This window comes from Cheilinus undulatus, linkage group 9, assembly GCF_018320785.1.
Source record: "Cheilinus undulatus linkage group 9, ASM1832078v1, whole genome shotgun sequence".
In the NCBI taxonomy this organism is placed as follows: domain Eukaryota; kingdom Metazoa; phylum Chordata; class Actinopteri; order Labriformes; family Labridae; genus Cheilinus; species Cheilinus undulatus.
Window position 1 is genome coordinate 1,490,938 of NC_054873.1, and position 19,025 is coordinate 1,509,962.

The 19,025-nt window shown below is 39.7% G+C and overlaps 1 protein-coding gene and 3 non-coding genes across 4 annotated transcripts; all 4 read left to right on the plus strand.

Moving 5' to 3' along the window:
- Positions 1 to 5,305: 5,305 nt before the first annotated feature.
- zgc:114188 (uncharacterized protein LOC541327 homolog) lies at positions 5,306 to 14,941 on the plus strand. Its single transcript, XM_041794528.1, has 5 exons — positions 5,306 to 5,393; positions 7,234 to 7,385; positions 10,217 to 10,322; positions 12,922 to 12,987; positions 14,817 to 14,941. The coding sequence occupies exons 1-5, from the start codon at positions 5,391 to 5,393 to the stop codon at positions 14,892 to 14,894; spliced, it is 405 nt and encodes a 134-aa protein (XP_041650462.1). The 5' UTR covers positions 5,306 to 5,390; the 3' UTR covers positions 14,895 to 14,941.
- Positions 7,606 to 7,733, plus strand: LOC121515823. The gene has a single exon (XR_005992412.1). It is a non-coding gene; the product is annotated as a small nucleolar RNA SNORA71 (small nucleolar RNA).
- LOC121515820 lies at positions 10,783 to 10,910 on the plus strand. The gene has a single exon (XR_005992409.1). It is a non-coding gene; the product is annotated as a small nucleolar RNA SNORA71 (small nucleolar RNA).
- On the plus strand, positions 14,631 to 14,758 carry LOC121515821. The gene has a single exon (XR_005992410.1). It is a non-coding gene; the product is annotated as a small nucleolar RNA SNORA71 (small nucleolar RNA).
- Positions 14,942 to 19,025: the final 4,084 nt, after the last annotated feature.

A 19,025-nucleotide genomic window follows, 5' to 3' on the forward strand; every position in this document is an offset into this window, starting at 1 on the left:
GTATCTGTGCAAAGCCTGGCTTCATCTGTTCCCTACATGTCAGACTGTTCGCTTCTTCAGGATGACTTCTTTTTGATGAAATCCGTGGTTTTCAACTGGTTTATCCTCAGGACCCAGCACTACCTCCGACATGAGAAATCAGGACCCAGATGTCTGAAAATCTCAGCTACTCGAATGTATTTCATGAAGAAGTTGTAGTCTTTAGATGGAACAAGCACATCAGTACAGAAGCCCTGGGAGGACGAGCGTGCACACGTTTATTTTACTCTCTACGGTTCTGTAGGCTACAGGACTGTATGGGAAATATGGCACACATTATTGTCCCTGTGGGTAAATTTAAAGTTCTGCAAACGTTCAGCTGCAACCACGACAAAAATATGAATATAGAGGCGACAACACATGAAAACACAGGATGCACGTGTAGAACCACACAGTTTTACTGCATGTTACCCACACTGTGTACGGTTTACATAGAGATGATAATAAAATTGAAAAAGACAAAATGCATTCATCTTCCACATACTCCAGCTGCACTGCGTTCTGCAGCAGCTCTGACTGTTGGTGGTGCTCTTTCCCTCTATAGAGGCGTTTCTGCAGCGATGCGTCCCTGAGGAGCCGGAGGATCACAGCAGAACCGTTCTCTCTACCGATTTGTGCAGTCTGTGCGTGCTGTTGGGTTTTCAAACTGATGGATGCTTTTCACATTCTTTCTCATGTTTGGATTGATCTGCCCTCGATGCATTTTGGCAGCTGTTGAAATAAAGACCCTAGTCTAGTTCTAGATCTATCTGGAGCAGAGCCGTGTGCCGTGGCGCTTCTGGCGTGCCGTAGACAGACCAGAGCGTGTGCAGAAGAACTGCAAAACTGATTATAAAGGCAGTGTTTGCTCCACAGGGCGCTGTGCATGTGAAATCAAGGGTAAAGCTTCATTCATGCTTCTACACTGTCAACGCGGCGCCATTGTTGACCATTCGAAGTTCTGCGTCGAGGGAACGCGTCGCTCTGCAATTCACCGCCATGCCACTAGGGGTGTGTGGCTGTGTGTGTGTGAGGTTTCAGAGGTCACATCTGAATCCTTGTTTATCATCCGGTCACAGTGACCGAGGTGGAGTGGGTGTGTTTGGAGCTCATCGATATCGACGAACAAATTCTTTTGTTGGAAATGTTGAAGCACAGGCGACAGAGAAGACGTTTGCGGAGGCGGTCTGTATGACCACTAAACGGGTGAATTTACCACACTGGTCGCCCTCTGAGGGACCTGGATGAAGAAATTACGTTTTGAGTGGACCAGTCACAGCCCCTGGGGTCTGCATCGCTGCGACACGTAGTTAGGATGTTTTGGAGGTGCGTGTCTACAGCGTAGGGGTCCGAGTAGACGCAGAGGGCTATGTGTAGCTACGCCGTCGACGTGATGCAGAAGCATAAATCAGGCTTAAGCCCTTTTCACACCGCCGTGCGGTAACTACCCTGAAAACCGCCTCCCTGCTGGAGGAGTCCCCAGAAATGCTGAGTGTTTTTGCCGCGGTACGAGGTGGCAATGACTTGGAGGTGCTTCAGATGTCACAGAAGAGCCCGCCCACAAGTCCATCACAAACCCCCTCCCCAAAAACACGTAGAGCACCTCACAATCTCTGTATATTAACATGTATAATGTACTATAAAATGGAGGGAAAAATACATTTCAGTGGTTGGTTCCACAGTTTTTCTTCTGGTTGTCTTTGTACGACGGTAGAGCCGTGTTGTAGAGCTCAGGATATTCTGACACCAACATTATGAGCTCCTCCATTGTTTCCTTAGACCCATGAAGTCTGCTATTTCTGGGCCCTCTCCCTCCTTTGATGTGATTGGCTGCTGCCAGGCAGCTGCCGCCAGAAAGTTCAACACGCTGAGCTCCGAGCGGGGCAAAAATCAGAGCAAAATCTGTGCGCGTTCATGTGGGCGGCAACCGTTTCTGGGTTCTACCGCCACAGTTAAAACCGCTTCCCGTCTGCCGCCCTTCCCTCATAAAAATGACCGGAGGCGGTGAGTTGCCGTGCGGCGGAGTGAAAAGGGCCAAAGATAGAATGGTAAATAAAATAGAGAAAGCAAAGAAACACCAGGATGTGACTGAACAGCCCTACAGCCTCAAGAAGCATTATTCTGAAGTATAATCGAGATTGGCTTTAAACCAGTTTAGCCTCCATTTCCCATGATAACATGAACATTCTGGTGTTTTTCTAGAGATCTTAATAAGTTAACATATTAAAATGGGAAAACCAGCTTTGCGATTTCAAGATAATGAAATAAACCATCTGAGATCCTGAGAAATCAGCCTACATTCACTCATCATTGTGGCACAACTAATAGATACATGAATACCTGTCCTCTTAGGGCTTCCGTACATCATCAACCTTTCATCACAGGTATTTTCAGGATGAATGTTTGTGACCAATGAAAACAGCTCCACGACCCACTCTTGGGTCCCGACCCTCCAGTTGAGAACCACTGTCCTAAAGTGCTGTGGATGAAGCTGTTTAAAGCTGAACTGTGAATGCTGATCTGGTTGCAACCATAAAATCATGATCTGTATTTGTATGAATGCTAAGATTCTGTTAAATGTACTGATTGAAGTTTAAATAAGAGCAGAAATATTCTTTGATTTGTCTGAAGACTGTTGACCTTTGACCTATCAAACATTTCCAGCATGATCTTTAGAGTTTATTTGGTGTTTCTGATGGAATCTTAATCTGCTTCAGTTTGTGTCAGCGTTGACCAAAAACATCCTCGTGGTCCGGTTTTAGACCGACTCTTACATAATCAGCTTTGAGGGGATTTTGTGGGATTTCCCTCAAAATCCGCCGGATGCAGAAAACTGCAGGAGCGTTTTTCTGCTCGGTGACTCACTCCGCTTTAATGACTGTAAATCGATGAATGTTATTTGATATTTCTGGGATTTTTTCATTTTTTAAACTCTCATGCTGAAGTCTGTTATTCCTCTCAACACTTCGATGTTTGATGTAGAAAAACAAAAATCACTGAAAATGTATTTCTGCAATAAACCTGCAATAAATGTTTTCAAATCTGAATTCTGCTTTTTTTTCCCTCCTCAGTTACACTCATAAAAGGCTGGAAAGATACCTCACCATACTGTTAAAATCAGTAAAAGTCACTTTAACTGCCCTTTTCTTTATTTTGATGCCTGGGTTGAGCTTCAGCACATCCTCTGGACCACGTCTACACGCCTGCAGACATGGTGAACCATGCAGTCTGATCAGATATTTGCATGAACCTGCAGGTGAACAGGTGTACCTAATGAAGTGACCAGTCTTCTCTTATTGACCATAATTGATGGACGGATCTGAGCCCCTTTGTGAAAGTAGCTAGGAACATTAATAGCCTGATTAGATTTGACTTCAGGATGTTATTGGAAGAATTTATTGATTTTAAAACTAAATAAGTCATTATAAAGATTATTAATGATTAATAATTTCTATAATGATATCCTGATCATCACATCACAGTATTTTCTCTGCAACTGAAAGCCCTCCTCATGATCCTCCCAAAACATTTCAACTAATTATAAAATACTTTTTTAAATTTGTTTTTTATTTCTTGAGTCTCTGCATGAACACGCGAGGACAAACAGTATCACATGTTGGCTTTTCTACAACACAGCAATTATTTCTGTTATGAGACTTTTTGAGATATTTGTCCAGAATGCCAGTTAAAATTTAAGTAATTTGCTTGAAATGTTGGAAAAATTATCTTAGAAAATTTTAAGAATTTTCATCAGAGATTTGAGTAAATATGTGTGGATAATATGGGGAATTTGCTGGGAAATTCTCATATACCTTCTATTAATTTTTTGGGATATATTTTTGGGCTTGAACCTGATGTTTTATACGTATATTTTTTCTTTTTCATGAATGTTTTTGGATGTTTTGTGGAAAGCCACTTTCATGTTAATGTAGGAAATGTAATTGCATTTTTAGGGTGCATTTGCATGAAAATTTATTTATAAGTTTTATGGAATTTGACTGAGATTTCTTGGGGGAAAAGGTCCTTAGAAATTGTTGAGAATTTTCACGGGCGTTTCGGGAAATCTACTTGGATGTTGGGGGGTTTTTATTTAGAAATTTTCAGGTATGTTAATGTAAATTAAGGAAATGTATTTTGGTGTTTGAGATTAGATTTTTGGGGGTATTTACATGAAATGTATTTGTAAATTTGATTGGGACTGGGGTCCTTTGACATTTTAAGGAATATTCACGGAAATTTCAGGGAATTGTCTGGATGTTTAGAAGAATTTTATCTAATTTTCGATTAATTGTTTTTGTAATATTTTTTGGAATTGAAAGTTTTCAGGAATATGCATGTAATTATGGGACATTTTTAATGGTCTGTTTAGACTTTATGTTAAGTTTCATTGAAACATTTGGGGTACTTTTATGGTTCAATTTAAAATAATGTCAAAGCTGTGCCCATCTTTACTTCTGAGAGACTCTGCCTCTTATTAAAGCTCCTTTTATACCCAGTCATGTTTCTAATAACCTAACAAATGTCTAAATGCTCCTCCTGCTGTTTTTATCCCAGTAATAAGATGACCGTCCCAACATTTTTAGATGAGCCATCAAATTCAAAATAAGCTAATATTTTTTATGAAATTGTCAAATGTCTCAGTTTAACGTCTGATGTGTTGTTTATGTTCTATTGTGAATCAAATCTGGTTTTATGAGATTTGACAATCATTGACTTCTGTTTTTATTTACATTTTACACAGGAACCAAACTTTTTTGAAAAAGGGTTGTAAATTGGAAGATAGAAAGAAATATAGAAAATGCTGGTAAGCATGATAAGGTCATAAAAAAATATTTTATTTATTTATTTTATTTATTTGTTTATTTGTAAAGGGACCATGTACAATTAAAAAAAAACATAAATGTTTCCATTGAATGCATTACCTTATGAATGATATGAAAGAATATAATACAATATAACGTATTATAATACAATATAGTATAATATAATATAATGTAATATAATATAAAGTAATATTATATATTTGATATGAAATAAAAAAGTATAATATATAATATAATATAATATAATATTATGTATTATAATATACTATAGTATAATACAATATAATGTAATATAAAATAATATAAAATTTAATATAATATAAAATAGTATAATACACTATATAATGTAATATAATATAATATAATGTAATATAATATAATATACATATCTGTGTAATAACTAGTGCTTGTGTTTGCAGTTGTTTTTGTAGTTCCTCCTCCCGCCAAAAGAGTGCGCAGTCGCAGTGCGCGCTCTTCGTTCTTCTTCCGCCTGTGTCTTTAAACTTCCACCGGAAGTCTGTCTGTCCTCTTCTTCCAGGCCGATCCAACATGGTGGGTAATTTTATCATGTCTACTCGAACAATCTGCAATAATCCTGCTGTTAAAAGAGTTGATATGCCTCAGTTATTTCATCCATTGGAACCGGAGTATTTAACAGATCTAATCATATAAGTATCGATGGTCGATGGCGCAGATTTAATTCTTTTTTTCCCGGTGTTTTACCGGTGAGGTGATGCTAACGGAGGAGGCGGAATGAAGCTGCCCCCAGGCTGAATGAGCCGGGCTTCTTTACCACATTTAACGGGATTTTTAACGGAATTAACAGGATACCAGCAGTTTCTACCTTGTTTAATACTGACTAATACTGTGTTAAAGTTGTTTTTAAAATGTTCGTTATCATAGTTAGCTTCGAAAGCTAACCGGTAGCATCTCTGCATTAACGCTTCTATAGTAGAGTTTACTGAACTAATCAGAGCAGACCGCTTCTATAGTAGAGTTTACTGAACCAATCAGAGCGGACCGCTTCTATAGTAGAGTTTACTGAACTAATCAGAGAAGACCGCTTCTATAGTAGAGTTTACTGAACTAATCAGAGAAGACCGCTTCTATAGTAGAGTTTACTGAACCAATCAGAGCGGACCGCTTCTATAGTAGAGTTTACTGAACCAATCAGAGCGGACCGCTTCTATAGTAGAGTTTACTGAACTAATCAGAGCGGACCGCTTCTATAGTAGAGTTTACTGAACTAATCAGAGCAGACCGCTTCTATAGTAGAGTTTACTGAACTAATCAGAGCAGACCGCTTCTATAGTAGAGTTTACTGAACTAATCAGAGCAGACCGCTTCTATAGTAGAGTTTACTGAACTAATCAGAGAAGACCGCTTCTATAGTAGAGTTTACTGAACTAATCAGAGCGGACCGCTTCTATAGTAGAGTTTACTGAACCAATCAGAGCGGACCGCTTCTATAGTAGAGTTTACTGAACCAATCAGAGCGGACCGCTTCTATAGTAGAGTTTACTGAACCAATCAGAGCGGACCGCTTCTATAGTAGAGTTTACTGAACCAATCAGAGCGGACCGCTTCTATAGTAGAGTTTACTGAACCAATCAGAGCGGACCGCTTCTATAGTAGAGTTTACTGAACCAATCACAGACGACCGCTTCTATAGTAGAGTTTACTGAACCAATCAGAGCGGACCGCTTCTATAGTAGAGTTTACTGAACCAATCAGAGCGGACCGCTTCTATAGTAGAGTTTACTGAACTAATCAGAGCAGACCGCTTCTATAGTAGAGTTTACTGAACTAATCAGAGCAGTCTGGCCTTAAGTGTTCCTGTAGTGTTCAAACTAAGCTCTGTCAAACTACAGAGACGTTATCAGAAGTTAATATTTTGTGGCTGGTTTAACTTGTGTTTAAAATGCATGGTACATGTCAGCATGTTGGTAGAATGAAAGTATTTTAAACACATGTTTCTGTATTTTCTGCACAGTATGTGATTTTTTTTGAATCCTTGACATATTGAAAGGACTTGTTTAAGTTTATATTCATGTCCAAGTAGATTGTAGTCATCGCCTTTATGTTAAATTTATTGTGATTTCTTCTATATTTAATTTATTATAAATTAGTTTGTGTGTATTTAGTGGAGACGGGCAGCTAGTTGTGCACTCTGGTTTAGCAGATGTGTGTAGTTAATACTAAGAGACGACATGTAAAAATATCCTGTCCTTAACTCAAAATATTAAAAGAGTGTTTAGCTTATTAACATCATATTGAAAAATGTGATCCTTGAGTCTTTATTTTAATTTCAAAGATGTTTTTGGGAGTTAACTGACCAGGTTTTCACACTCCAAAACCTGAACTGACACTGGGATATGTGCTCTGTTTTCAGGGACGAGTCAGGACCAAGACGGTGAAAAAGGCCGCCAGGGTCATCATAGAGAAATACTACACCCGGCTGGGCAGCGACTTCCACACCAATAAGAGGGTGTGCGAGGAGATCGCCATCATCCCGAGCAAGAAGCTCCGCAACAAGATCGCCGGGTGAGTTCACCAACCGGGCGTCTCACCTGAGATGTGAGACGTTTTCTTCAGGGTTCCCGTAGATCCAGCTCTTTAGATTTTACAGCGCTTCACAAATGTTTGGTCATCTTGTTGCTACCAGATAAACTCAGCAGCTGGCTACAGGAGGTTAAAGCTAGTAAAGAAGTGATGCAGGGCGTGTTCTGCAAAGGTGTTGGAGATTTTAGACGTTAAGTCAACATCCTGTATCGAAAGTGATCATGGCGTCCTCGTCGTCAGGTCATTGATAGTACAGGAAGATCAAACCTGTGAGCCTTTCCCGTGTTTGAAGGATGGTCGGTTCCTATCAGACCCTGGCGCTTGCAGACATTTACAGCTAATATTGGTGTGCAGCAGCTTCTAAATCATACCACTGCAGCCTCAGTTATGCCTCTTAGACCGGTGTTTTTGCATTGTGTGTTATTAGTGCTACCTGAACATGAAAATCTGCAGCATTTTTAAAGAAGCTACTGTTGAAAAGCAGCAAAAGCAGCCCTGTTTGGAAGGAAACTGCTGATATGGCTGTTAACAGTAGGTGCATCCAATGTGATCAAGCTCTGCAGCGATGCAGAATCATCACGTCTGCATCGTAACGCATCATGAAAATCATTATTTTCAACACCTTTAATGCTTTTGTGACGAGTCTACACTGCCGCATATTACATGGGTTCACATAACCCTGGAGTGTGTGCATGTGGCAGACATGCATCGCCACAAAAATGGAAGCAGGTGTTTAAGTGGTGCAGACATGAGCTCAGTGATTGGTCCACTGGGTAGCACTGGGGACTGCCAGTCACTGAGGGAACTCTACAGATTCATGTTTACTCTGCTGCAAGGATAAATGTGTGCAGACAGAAATTAGGGCTGGGCAATAAATCACAAATTAGATTAAATCACAATAAGGCATGCTGCAATATTCAAATCACAGACAGTGCAATATTTCTTTAACCTGAAAAGTGTCAAAATACCAGTTTGATACAATCTGTTTTTCTTTTTTATCCTTTATACCAGCGTTACTCAACCCTGCTCAACCAAAGAGCCAAATAGTTGAAAAATACCTTTGCAAGAGCCACAATCTAAGAGATGAAAAGTGGAAAAAACAGCTTGAAATAGCAATAGAAATAAGTTAAAGATGACAAAAATGGTCAAACAGCAACCAAAATGGGTAAAAATGGGCGAAAATGGTGAGGGAAAAGTGGAAAAAGGGTCAGAAAGTAGCAAAAATGGGTGAGAAGTGACAAAAAAATGAGTTACAGTTGGCATAAAATGGTTCAAAAGTGGCAAAACTGGAAAAAAGAGTGAAAAGTGACTGAAATGGGCAAAAAGCAGTCAAGATTGGCTAAAATGGGCAAAAACTAGGAAAAAGTGGTATTTAATGACAAAAGGGCGCTTAAATGGGTGAAAATGCAGAGAAAAAGGGTGAAAAGGGGCAAAAATGGGACAAAAGTGGCAAAAAATGGGTAAAAAGTTGCAAATAAAGTGTCAAAATGGGCAAAAAAGTAGGGAAAAGTGGTATTAAATGGCAAAAGATAGCTCTAAGAGGCAAAAAATGGGATAAGAGTGGCAAAAGTGGGCAAAAAGTAGGAAAAAGGGGGTTTTCAAATGCAAAACATTGCTTAAATGGGTGAAAAGTAGGAAAATTGTGAAAAAGGGCAAAAAGCTTCCCTTTTCTAGGGGAATAATATTTAAAATGTAGACATAAAAGAGCCACATGTGGCTCTAGAGCCACGCGTTGAGTATCACTACTTTATACCTTATTCGAACTTTCAAGTATCTTTTTATCTTATTTTTTACACAAATCTTACTTTTCTTGCTCATGCATTTATTTTTCTTCATCAGAATGAGAACATGAGAAATGATCGTCCCCTTCAATAAAGCAACTGATAGCAACATTTCTCTATGAGCCAAAATGGCAGTAAGATATTTGACTCTAAATTCAGCCCTAGTTGAACTGATCTGATATTGTACTTGTTAGAATATAGAATGATTTCTTGCTCATGTTTGTTGAACAACAGAAAAAATGAGGAACCTAAATAATCACATTTCAAATCGCAATATTGCAGGAAAAAATTCCGATTAGATTATTTTTGCATATCGTTCAGCCCTAACAGATGTATCTCGTCAGATCTACTCGCCAACATCTAAATACATTTGACGGTCATAACCTCATCCAAGTCTCTAAGAATTCCTCTGGCCTGCTGATCCCAGGCCTGTGCTGTCCATCCCATCTGATACTGCAGTATCAGAAACTGATCAATATTTAGCAGCTCTAATTCTTCATTTATGCTTTCCTCCTTACTAAGAAGCTGGACAGGAACTGGCATAAAATCCCACCGCTGATTAGAGTTTGGAGAGCGCTATAGACACTGACATTTCAGTACGCGTTGTTTCTGACACCATCGGCCGCTACAGCGTAGATTCAACTCTGAAATTTAACCCGGCTTTAAAGAGACAGCAGACATCTTCCCCCGTCCTACTGATGTAGGATGAGCTTTTTCTAACAGATTAACTCAGGTGGCCCACCTGCAGAGTGTTTTCTCCTTTATCTGTGCCACATCCGCTATAATCAGGTCGCCGTGTTTGTTACCGACGGCGTGCTGTGAGCGTGTTTGCTGCCCACAGCGTGCTGTGAGCGTGTTTGCTCCCTACGGCGTGCTGTGAGCGTGTTTGCTGCCTACGCCGTGCTGTGAGCGTGTTTGCTGCCTACGCCGTGCTGTGAACGTGTTTGCTCCCTACGGCGTGCTGTGAGCGTGTTTGCTGCCTACGGCGTGCTGTGAGTGCGTCTATCCCTGACGTTATTTCCTCCCGCCCAGGTATGTGACACATCTGATGAAGAGGATCCAGAGGGGTCCGGTCAGAGGAATCTCCATCAAACTGCAGGAGGAGGAGAGAGAGAGGAGGGATAACTACGTACCAGAGGTCAGTGAACCCTGTCACTCTATTTGATTGGATGTCTACTTTTAGAAAGCGCTGCTGTTAGAGAGCCCGCTGGTGTTCTAAGTCTAAGTGTTCAGTTTGTCATCTACGGAGATGTTTATGCTGAAATGTGCTCCGGTTTTGTTAAGCTGGTAGTTTTTCACTTTGATTTACCTGAGTTGCTAGGGTTGGGTTTGTTCCTGCCCTTTCTTGTTGATTTTTTAACTCGGCACATCAGAGACAGGAGATAAAGTCCTGCAGGATTGTAGTTCTCAGAGGTTTGAAGGAGATTTCTTAATTATTGGTAATTGGTCTCGACTGAGTTGAGCGTGTGATTTTACACTTTTATCCGTCTCGTCTGAAGCACCAAAGCTGATGTTTCCTCTAAACTTCATCAGCGTCTGCAGAAGGAAACGCTCTAAAGAATCCTGTTTGTATTTCATGTTTCTGGTCTGTCTGTGAGTCCTGTATCGAAAGTGATCATGGCGTCCCTGTCGTCAGGTCATTGATAGTACAGGAAGATCAAACCTGTGAGCCTTTCCCGTGTTTGAAGGATGGTCAGTTCCTATCAGACCCTGGCGCTCGCAGACAAGACTGTCGATTTAAATGTTTAATGATGAAGACGTATCAGCAGAAGGCTTGTTTTTAACGTTGGCTCCTTTATTTTCACATGTACTAACTCACAGCCAGTTCAGCCACACATCCTACTAAACACTTGGGGTGTTTTTAGTTTTTCTCACTATTCCAGCATCTTCTCTCATATTTAGCCGTCAAACAGCAGAGTTTGTCCAACAGGCCACGCCTTCTGTTTTGGTTCTGTGAGAGTGTTTATTGGTCCTTAACGGGGATGAAAGCTGAAGAGGGACGAGAAAGATGGAGTATGATAAGACAGGAATCAGACATCGATCAGCTGATGTTTGCTGTCTGATGTCCAGCGCTCTGTTTACTGCCTCATGGCGTGCAGCTCGGCTGCAGCGTCTGGAATACTCCCTTACACGGGTCTGTCCATTGTTGTTGATGCATTTTTGGCGTGAGGGTGAAAACCCAGAAGCTTTGGATGCGAGGGTCGCTGACCTTCCTTCAGCTGCATTAGCAACTACCTTAACCAGTGAACAAATTTGAATATTTGGCATTCAGATGTCCCTACAGCTGTGTTTCCACAAGGCGGTCTGGTTTTATTTTAGATTTGTTTGGCAGATCCAAAAACGGTTTGTTTCCACGGACGCTCGTTCCCTCACCTGCTGGGCGCCACTGTAAATCAGATAGCGAGGCTACTCTACCAGCTGGAACACTTTCCCTTCCTCACAGCGCCGTCCTGCTCCCTCTGCGCCTCTGAGGTCATCCATGGGACGGTTTTACACGCCGACATTGACTTAAAATATCCTGATAATATTCTTCTAGGGATGTGCGATATTATTGATCTGGTATCAGCAGATTTAAAAATTTCTGCTGATATTTACATCTGATATTTTTCCCGTGTATTTCAGCATACATCGACTGTAAATTTTGTCCACAAATGATAAATTAGTGGTTGTAGTTGTAGTAGTTTTAGTCTGAACCAAAGACCCATGTGAGTTGAGGTCTTTTTCTTTATTTATCCTCATTCTTTAAACTTTAAAGTAGAGCTGGGCAATTAATGGAAACATAATGGAAACCAGAGCATGTGAGTGGAGTGGAGCGGGGAGCGCGAGCAGAAAGATTTTGGCCAGAGTGCGGAGCGATATTTTCAAAAAAGCTGGACCGGCACCTTATCTTGCGCTCCATCCCGCTCCAATTTCGCTCCAGTACCGCTCACACCATGCGTCTGAGGCACGTCTCACCCAGAATGCATCTGCAAGAATTTGTATCCGTGAAGCATCCCGTGTTGGTTTCACTGCTCCTGCAGAGAGACAGCCACATTCAGCACGTCAGACTGGGCTTTCCGCCGGAATGATCCGAGAGACTTCAGATGCCTGTACAGTGTTGATATACTAATATTAACACCATCGTCATTTTTTAAAAACATCAGTATTTCCCAGTGTCTGAAACCGAGAGGATGGTAACGGTAATGCGCTTCCGCGTTTTTGTTGAGTGAGCGGTGAGTGGTTTGAGTGGAGCGGGAAGAAATTTGAGTGGAAGGTGGGGCGATAATGAGCAGCGTGAATGCACCACCCCATAAAAACAACCTGAACAATCATAGTCAGGGGTTGGGGGTGGAATAATCGTTCATTAATCGTAATCGAGGTAAAAAGCCCAGTTAATTGTGATTTTGATTTTCGCCATAATCGCCCAGCCCTACTTTAGTGTTTTTCCAGGACTAAAGTTTGTTTCTTGGTCCAAAAGGACTGAAAGTTTTTGTCTGAAAAGCATATTTAAATATCAGATATTAGCTAAAATCCAGTATTGTGCATCCCTACATTCTTCTTTGGAAATCCCTGAGGTATTTAAACATGGCGGTTTTGTTACGTGTCGGTTGTGCAGCTTCACTGGTTAGGATCAGATGGGTGAGCTTGGCATGCCTGACCTAACTGACCTGTAGAAACAACCTGTAACTGCTCATCACCTCTGAACTAAGGTTTACCTCTGACCCCTAACCTCATCATGTCTGTGTTCACCTGTGCAGGTGTCTGCTCTGGATCAGGAGCTGATTGAAGTTGATCCCGACACCAAGGAGATGCTGAAGCTGCTGGTGAGTCTGAAATATTGACCTTCATTTATCTGACTGCTGTCCCAGCTTTTCTGAAGAAACCTCTACTGTCAAAGGCTGCATGCCAACACTCAGAACATCTGTGTTATTGTGAAAAGTTCACGAGGACGAACCTTAACCTCTGAAACCTGAGGTAGGAGCTGAACCAAGGGCGGCTCCATGATGGCAGAAACAGGATCAGGATTTTATCCTGAATGTCTCAACCATGATTTCTCACTGATTTAACATCCCCACCAGTCATTATGAGCCTGATTTATAACGTCATCTACACCAGTGGTTCTCAGCTGGTCCAGCCTCAGGACCCACCAAAATCTGTGATGACCAATCACGACCCAAAATCCAAAAAATTCAACAATTCACTTTTAAATGAATAAACTTGTTACACTAAAGATCTTAATAATAATAATAGTAATAATAATATCTTGAATTTATATAGCGCCTTTTTTGGATGAACATGACCCACCGCCCCACCCCCACCTCCCCATGATAACGTTAATGTTTTAGCCAATTTTCCACAGATCTTACTAGGGCTGGGCAAATAATTGCAAATTAGATTAAATTATAATTTGGCATGCTGCAATTTTCAAATCGCAGACAGTGATATATATATTTATCCTGAAAAGTGCAAAATTAACCAGTTTGATACAATCTTCTTTTTTTATGCTTTACACATTATTCAGACATTAAAGTGTCTTAATTTTATTTTTTGACAAATTCCTACTTTTCTTGCTGGTGTATTTATTTTCCTTCATCAGAATGAGAATTATGAGAAATGATCTTCATTATAGCAGCTGATATCAGACTGGCTATGTGAGCCAAGAAGATCTTTTCTCAATCATTTATCTCTAGTTTAACTTCTCGAATATTGTGCTTGTTATCATATATCATCTTTTTTTCTTCTTATTTTTGTTGAACAAACCAGAAAATAAGAAACCTAAATAATCCCATATTAAATCACTATCGCAAAATTGTGGGAAAAAATTGCAATGAGATTATTTTAACAAATTGTTCAGCCCTAGATTTTATAAATCAGTTGAAATAGATAAAATATTTAAATTTGAACATCATCACAATAAAACAGAGTGAAATAAACGGGATGGTTGCATGTCCTTTAGACTTTAGCCATCCTTTTATTCCACCAGAAACTGCTCTGTGACCCACTTTTGGGTCTAGACCCACCAGTTGAGAACCACTGGTCTACCCCATAGCCCTGAGCGTGTGCAGAGACGTGCGTCTCCTTAAAGCTGTAATGAAACCTACAAACCGTGTGGTTTTTAGATTTTTACTCATAAAAACAATAAAGAAACTAACGGTACGGATGCTTAAAACCTTCGGTGGGCTTGTAGAGTTGATCCTCTGTAATAGAAATGAGGTCTGATAAAAAAGATGGAGTCAACATGAAAACATCTGACACAGGAGTTTTAAAATCCTGCAGAAACTTTCAAAATGTGGCTAAATGATTGTAAACGTGGGAATTTAAAGCTTCAACATGCTTTGTTTAAATTCCCCAAAATAAAATCTGCAGTTATGTCAAAATAAAAGCATAAAAAAGTACAAATAAATGAAATACTGTGGGTAACAGCCTTTGAACTCTGCCAGAACCCTTTACAGAAATGTTTCCTCCATCCTGTATCGAAAGTGATCATGGCGTCCTCGTCGTCAGGTCATTGATAATACAGGAAGATCAAACCTGCGAGCCTTTCCCGTGTCTGAGGGACGCTCACTTCCTGTCAGACCCTGGCGCTCGCAGACATTACCGCTGATGTTTGATGTTAAACTCACCGTCTCTCTCTCGCCGTTCTTTTCTTCAGGACTTTGGCAGTCTGTCCAACCTGCAGGTGACCCAGCCCACCGTCGGCATGAACTTCAAGCAGCCCCGAGGAGTCTAAACGTCTGTTTACTGTCTTTAATAAAAACCCTGTGGGACAAAACCCAACCTTCTTTTCAGAACTTATTTAACACCACAGACGAGGATGAGCATTTCTTTTTGCATGTTTAAAGACATTATTCAGGATTAAAACCAGAGCAGGGTTTAATTCCTGCTGAGTAATAGATGGGCAGAACTGCCTGAAAATGTAGTGACCCATTATGAACGTGTATTTGTCATTTAAAACAAATCTAAATGGTGCTTCAGGGAAACCAGAATTTCCTCCTGAGATCTGCGGTTTTGTTTGGAACGCTTTTTAAAATTTCTCCCATTTGTTTGGGACCTGATGAGTCTGAAACCTGAACCCTGTCCTGGAACAGGAAGTAGTTTACACTAAAAATGATGTCTGAGAACAACAGACCGATCTCACCACACAATACAGAAATATTTTTTTAACCAGGAATGAAGTTTTTTTCCTCTCAAAGTTCTTTAGGTCTTGGAAAATTTCCCTTAAAATGATCAGATTCCAAAACAAAATCTCTTCAAATTGTTTTAAAACTTCCAAGATTCACAAAAATGTTTGAAAATTCTTTTGTCGATCACAATAAAAAGATCCTGAAACATTTCTCCTATTGTTCAAACTTCCTGAAAAGCTTAAAGATAAAAAACAAGCAATTTCCCCCAAAATTTAAAACAAATTCCTGTATTTAGCAGGGATGCTGAGCATCCACACTACAGATGTTTGTGTCGGCCATTTTGTTTCTTCTGTGCCGCTATCTTCTCCCCCATACTTTGCTGTTTTGACACGGTTTGAACTTTAAAAAATTCACTTTCTTCTTCATTCGACTGCTATATCTTTTCTCTTTTCTAACTTTTAGAATTTTTAAAATATAGCTACTTTTATATGATTTTCAGCAATTTTTATACTATTTTCAGCTATTTTAAGGCTGTTTTCAGCTTTTTAAGGCTACTTTCAGCTATTTTTATCCTTTTAGAGCTATTGAATGCCATTATTAGCTACTTTTATGCTATTTTCAGCTATTTTAAGGCTGTTTTCAGCTTTTTTTAGGCTACTTTCAGCTTTTTTTTAATCCTTTTAGAGCTATTGAATGCCATTATGAGCTACTTTGATGCTATTTTTGTGCTTTTGGCTATTTTCAGCAGTTCTTCCACAATTCAGCTCTCAGCATCCCCACATAATATCAGCTGAAATTGCTATTTTTATCTAGTTCCGATTAAATATCCCCAGAATTTACAATAAATTTCCTCCAAATCTATGGAAATTTATAGAAAATTTTTCAAAAACATACCCCCAAACATGCTTTCTAGTTTCCTAAAATTTCCATTAAAGAATTTTGAAACTAATTCCCACCCATAATTCTTTTTCTACATATATACATAAATAAATTTCCAATGAGAGTAACCAAAAATGTCAAACTCCTCCAGCCAAAAGTATCAAAAATCAAACACTCCAATTTAAACACGCATATCCTCCTAAAATTTCCCTGAAATGCTCATAAATTCCTAACCAAATTCCTCGGAACTCTACAAGCAAATTCCTTGAACTTCTATAGGAATTCTAACCCGGCTAGGTTACACATTTTTGGAATTTACTTTCAAATAAGATTTCCAAACCACAAAAAAATCCCCTGAAAGTTCCTGATATTTACAAGACATTACCAAAATTTTGTGAAAACTCATGTTTTAAGCTCCCAATAGAAAAAAAATACCAGAAAATTCCCCAAACATTTCTGTAAAACTATATAAAGCCCGAAGATGGAAAAAATCCCAGAATTCCTAATGATTTTTAAGCAAATTCCCCCAAATTTTGTTTTCAATCAAAATACCAAAAGTGCAGAATAAATTTCCCCAAAACTATGGAAAATATCCAAAGAAATATCTCAAAGCATCCTCTCAATTTCCCAAACATTTCCATGAAAATTCAGGACATTATTTAGAGCACAGCCCTGCCATGAATTCCAATCATATGTGGAAAAAAATAGAAATTAATCCCAAGGTAACAGAATTTCAAATCCTCCAAAACAAATTCACTCAAAAACACATCCTCCATTATTTCAAATGTAAATTCCCTCAAACACTCCAAGCACCAACTTAAACTTCTGTGGGGTTTTTAGGTAATCTTCTAAAAAAAATCTGCTGTAGGAGAACCAAACTGTTCCGTCCTCATGTTTGTCTGCAGACGGATCAGCAGGCAGCGCTCAGAGGAGGCTTTCAGTCTGTGGCGTCCTCCGGTGGTCAGTACAACACTCCAGAAACATTAGTGGTCCTCATCCTTAGACTGCTCAGTGTCCTGCAGGTGGCGCTCATTAAACAGAACAGCGAGGTCCTCCATCCTTTCATCAGGATGATGCTGCTACAACTTTGATGTGAATAAATCTGCTGATGGTTTAAACATCTTTTTTTTCTGTTAAATAGATAAAGACTCTTAATCTTTTTAAAACTTCTCCAATAACTGAATCATAAAAGAAATAGGGATGCTCAGCGGTTAGGGTAGATCACTGATACTCAGCCCTGCTCAACCAAAGAGACAAACTGGTGAAAAATACCTTTGAAGGAGACACAATCTAAGAGGTGAAGCAAGAACAGCATGAAGTACAACAACAAGTTAAAGGTGGCAAAAATGGTCAAAAAGCAGCAAAAAAGGGGTGAAAATGGGTCAGAAAGTGGCTAAAATGGGTGAGAAGTGACAAAAAATGAGTTACAGGTGACATAAAATGGTCCAAATGTGGCAAAAAGAAGAGTGAATATAACCCAAATGGACAAAAAGCCGCCAAGAGTGGCAAAAATGGGCAAAAAATAGCAAACAAGTGATATTTAGTAGCAAAAGGTAGCTGAAATGGGCGAAAAGTGGTAAAAAGGCAAAAATGGGATAAAGTGGCTTAAAGAAGTGGTTAAATGGGCAATAACTAGGAAAAACTTGGCTGTTAATGACAAAGTGTAGCTTAAATAGGTGAAAAATGGGTAAAAAGTTGCAAAAACTTGTCAAAATGGGTGAAAAAGTAGGAAAATATGGTATTTAATGGCAAAAAGGGTAGCTTAAATGGGTGAAAAATGGTAAAAGTGGCAAAAATTGACAAAACGGGTGAAAAAGATGGTATTTAATGGCAAAAGGTAGCTTAAATTGGTGAAAAGTGGCAAAAAAATGCTGAAAAAGGGCAAAACAGTTTCTCTTTTTTGAGGTTTTCTGGGGGAATAACATTTAAAATGAAGACGTAAAAGAGCCACATGTTGGGTTTCACTGGTGAAGGGTAAAAAACAGATGTAAGATGCTTTTGGGAAACAGAAAACAGGGCAGTCCAAGCATGAAAAAACCCTCAAAGGTCTTTAGTGAGGACTTGTTGATCTGTTTTAATGCCCTGATGAAGACTTTAATGCTCCCTGATCGTTTTTTGATCATTTAGTCCGTATAATAGGAGCTTTTTAAGCCTTTTCCTCATTTCTACATTTGCATGCTGCCTGTGCAGGTTTCTCTATCACCAGGCTTCCACCGGGGGTTCTCAACCCGTGGTTAGGGGTCAATAAGAGGGCCATGTGGCCGTTACCAGTGGGTCAGGAAAACAAGATCATGGCAGAAAGTCTCTGAAGTCTTAATAGACATAAAGATTTAATTTTACTCTGTTAGTGTTTTATTGTTTCAGCCCCTTTATCTCCTGTTCTGGAATAATAACGCTGCTCTTATTATTATAAGGAGGTAATTCTTCAAGATCTCTGGAAAACTGTGAGAATGACCCATTACTGAGAGGAATGAGGTGTAAAACGTGTTTTTGTCCCGACTCTTTTTTTCAGTCAGATTTTGGTTCCTTTTAAAGATCTAGTGTAATGTCTATCATTAAAAATGGGTTTTAGAGAAATTCAGGCACCGTTTGTCATTAAAGAAGACTCTGGCAGGTCCTGAAACTAGACCAGGTGAGAACCACTGCCATTCACATTAATGCAGGGATGTCCAAACTATGGTCAGGGGGCCAGCTGTGGCCGGTGGATCATTGTAATCGGCTCTGAAATGTTACAGTTTTAAACGTCCTCCAGATTCCTGGAATAGAAGCCAGAAAAGTCCTAACAGCAGCCAGGTTAAACCATGAAAGGAAATGAAAATGCTGTGACAGTGAACCAGTGTCTAAATCTGATCAAATGT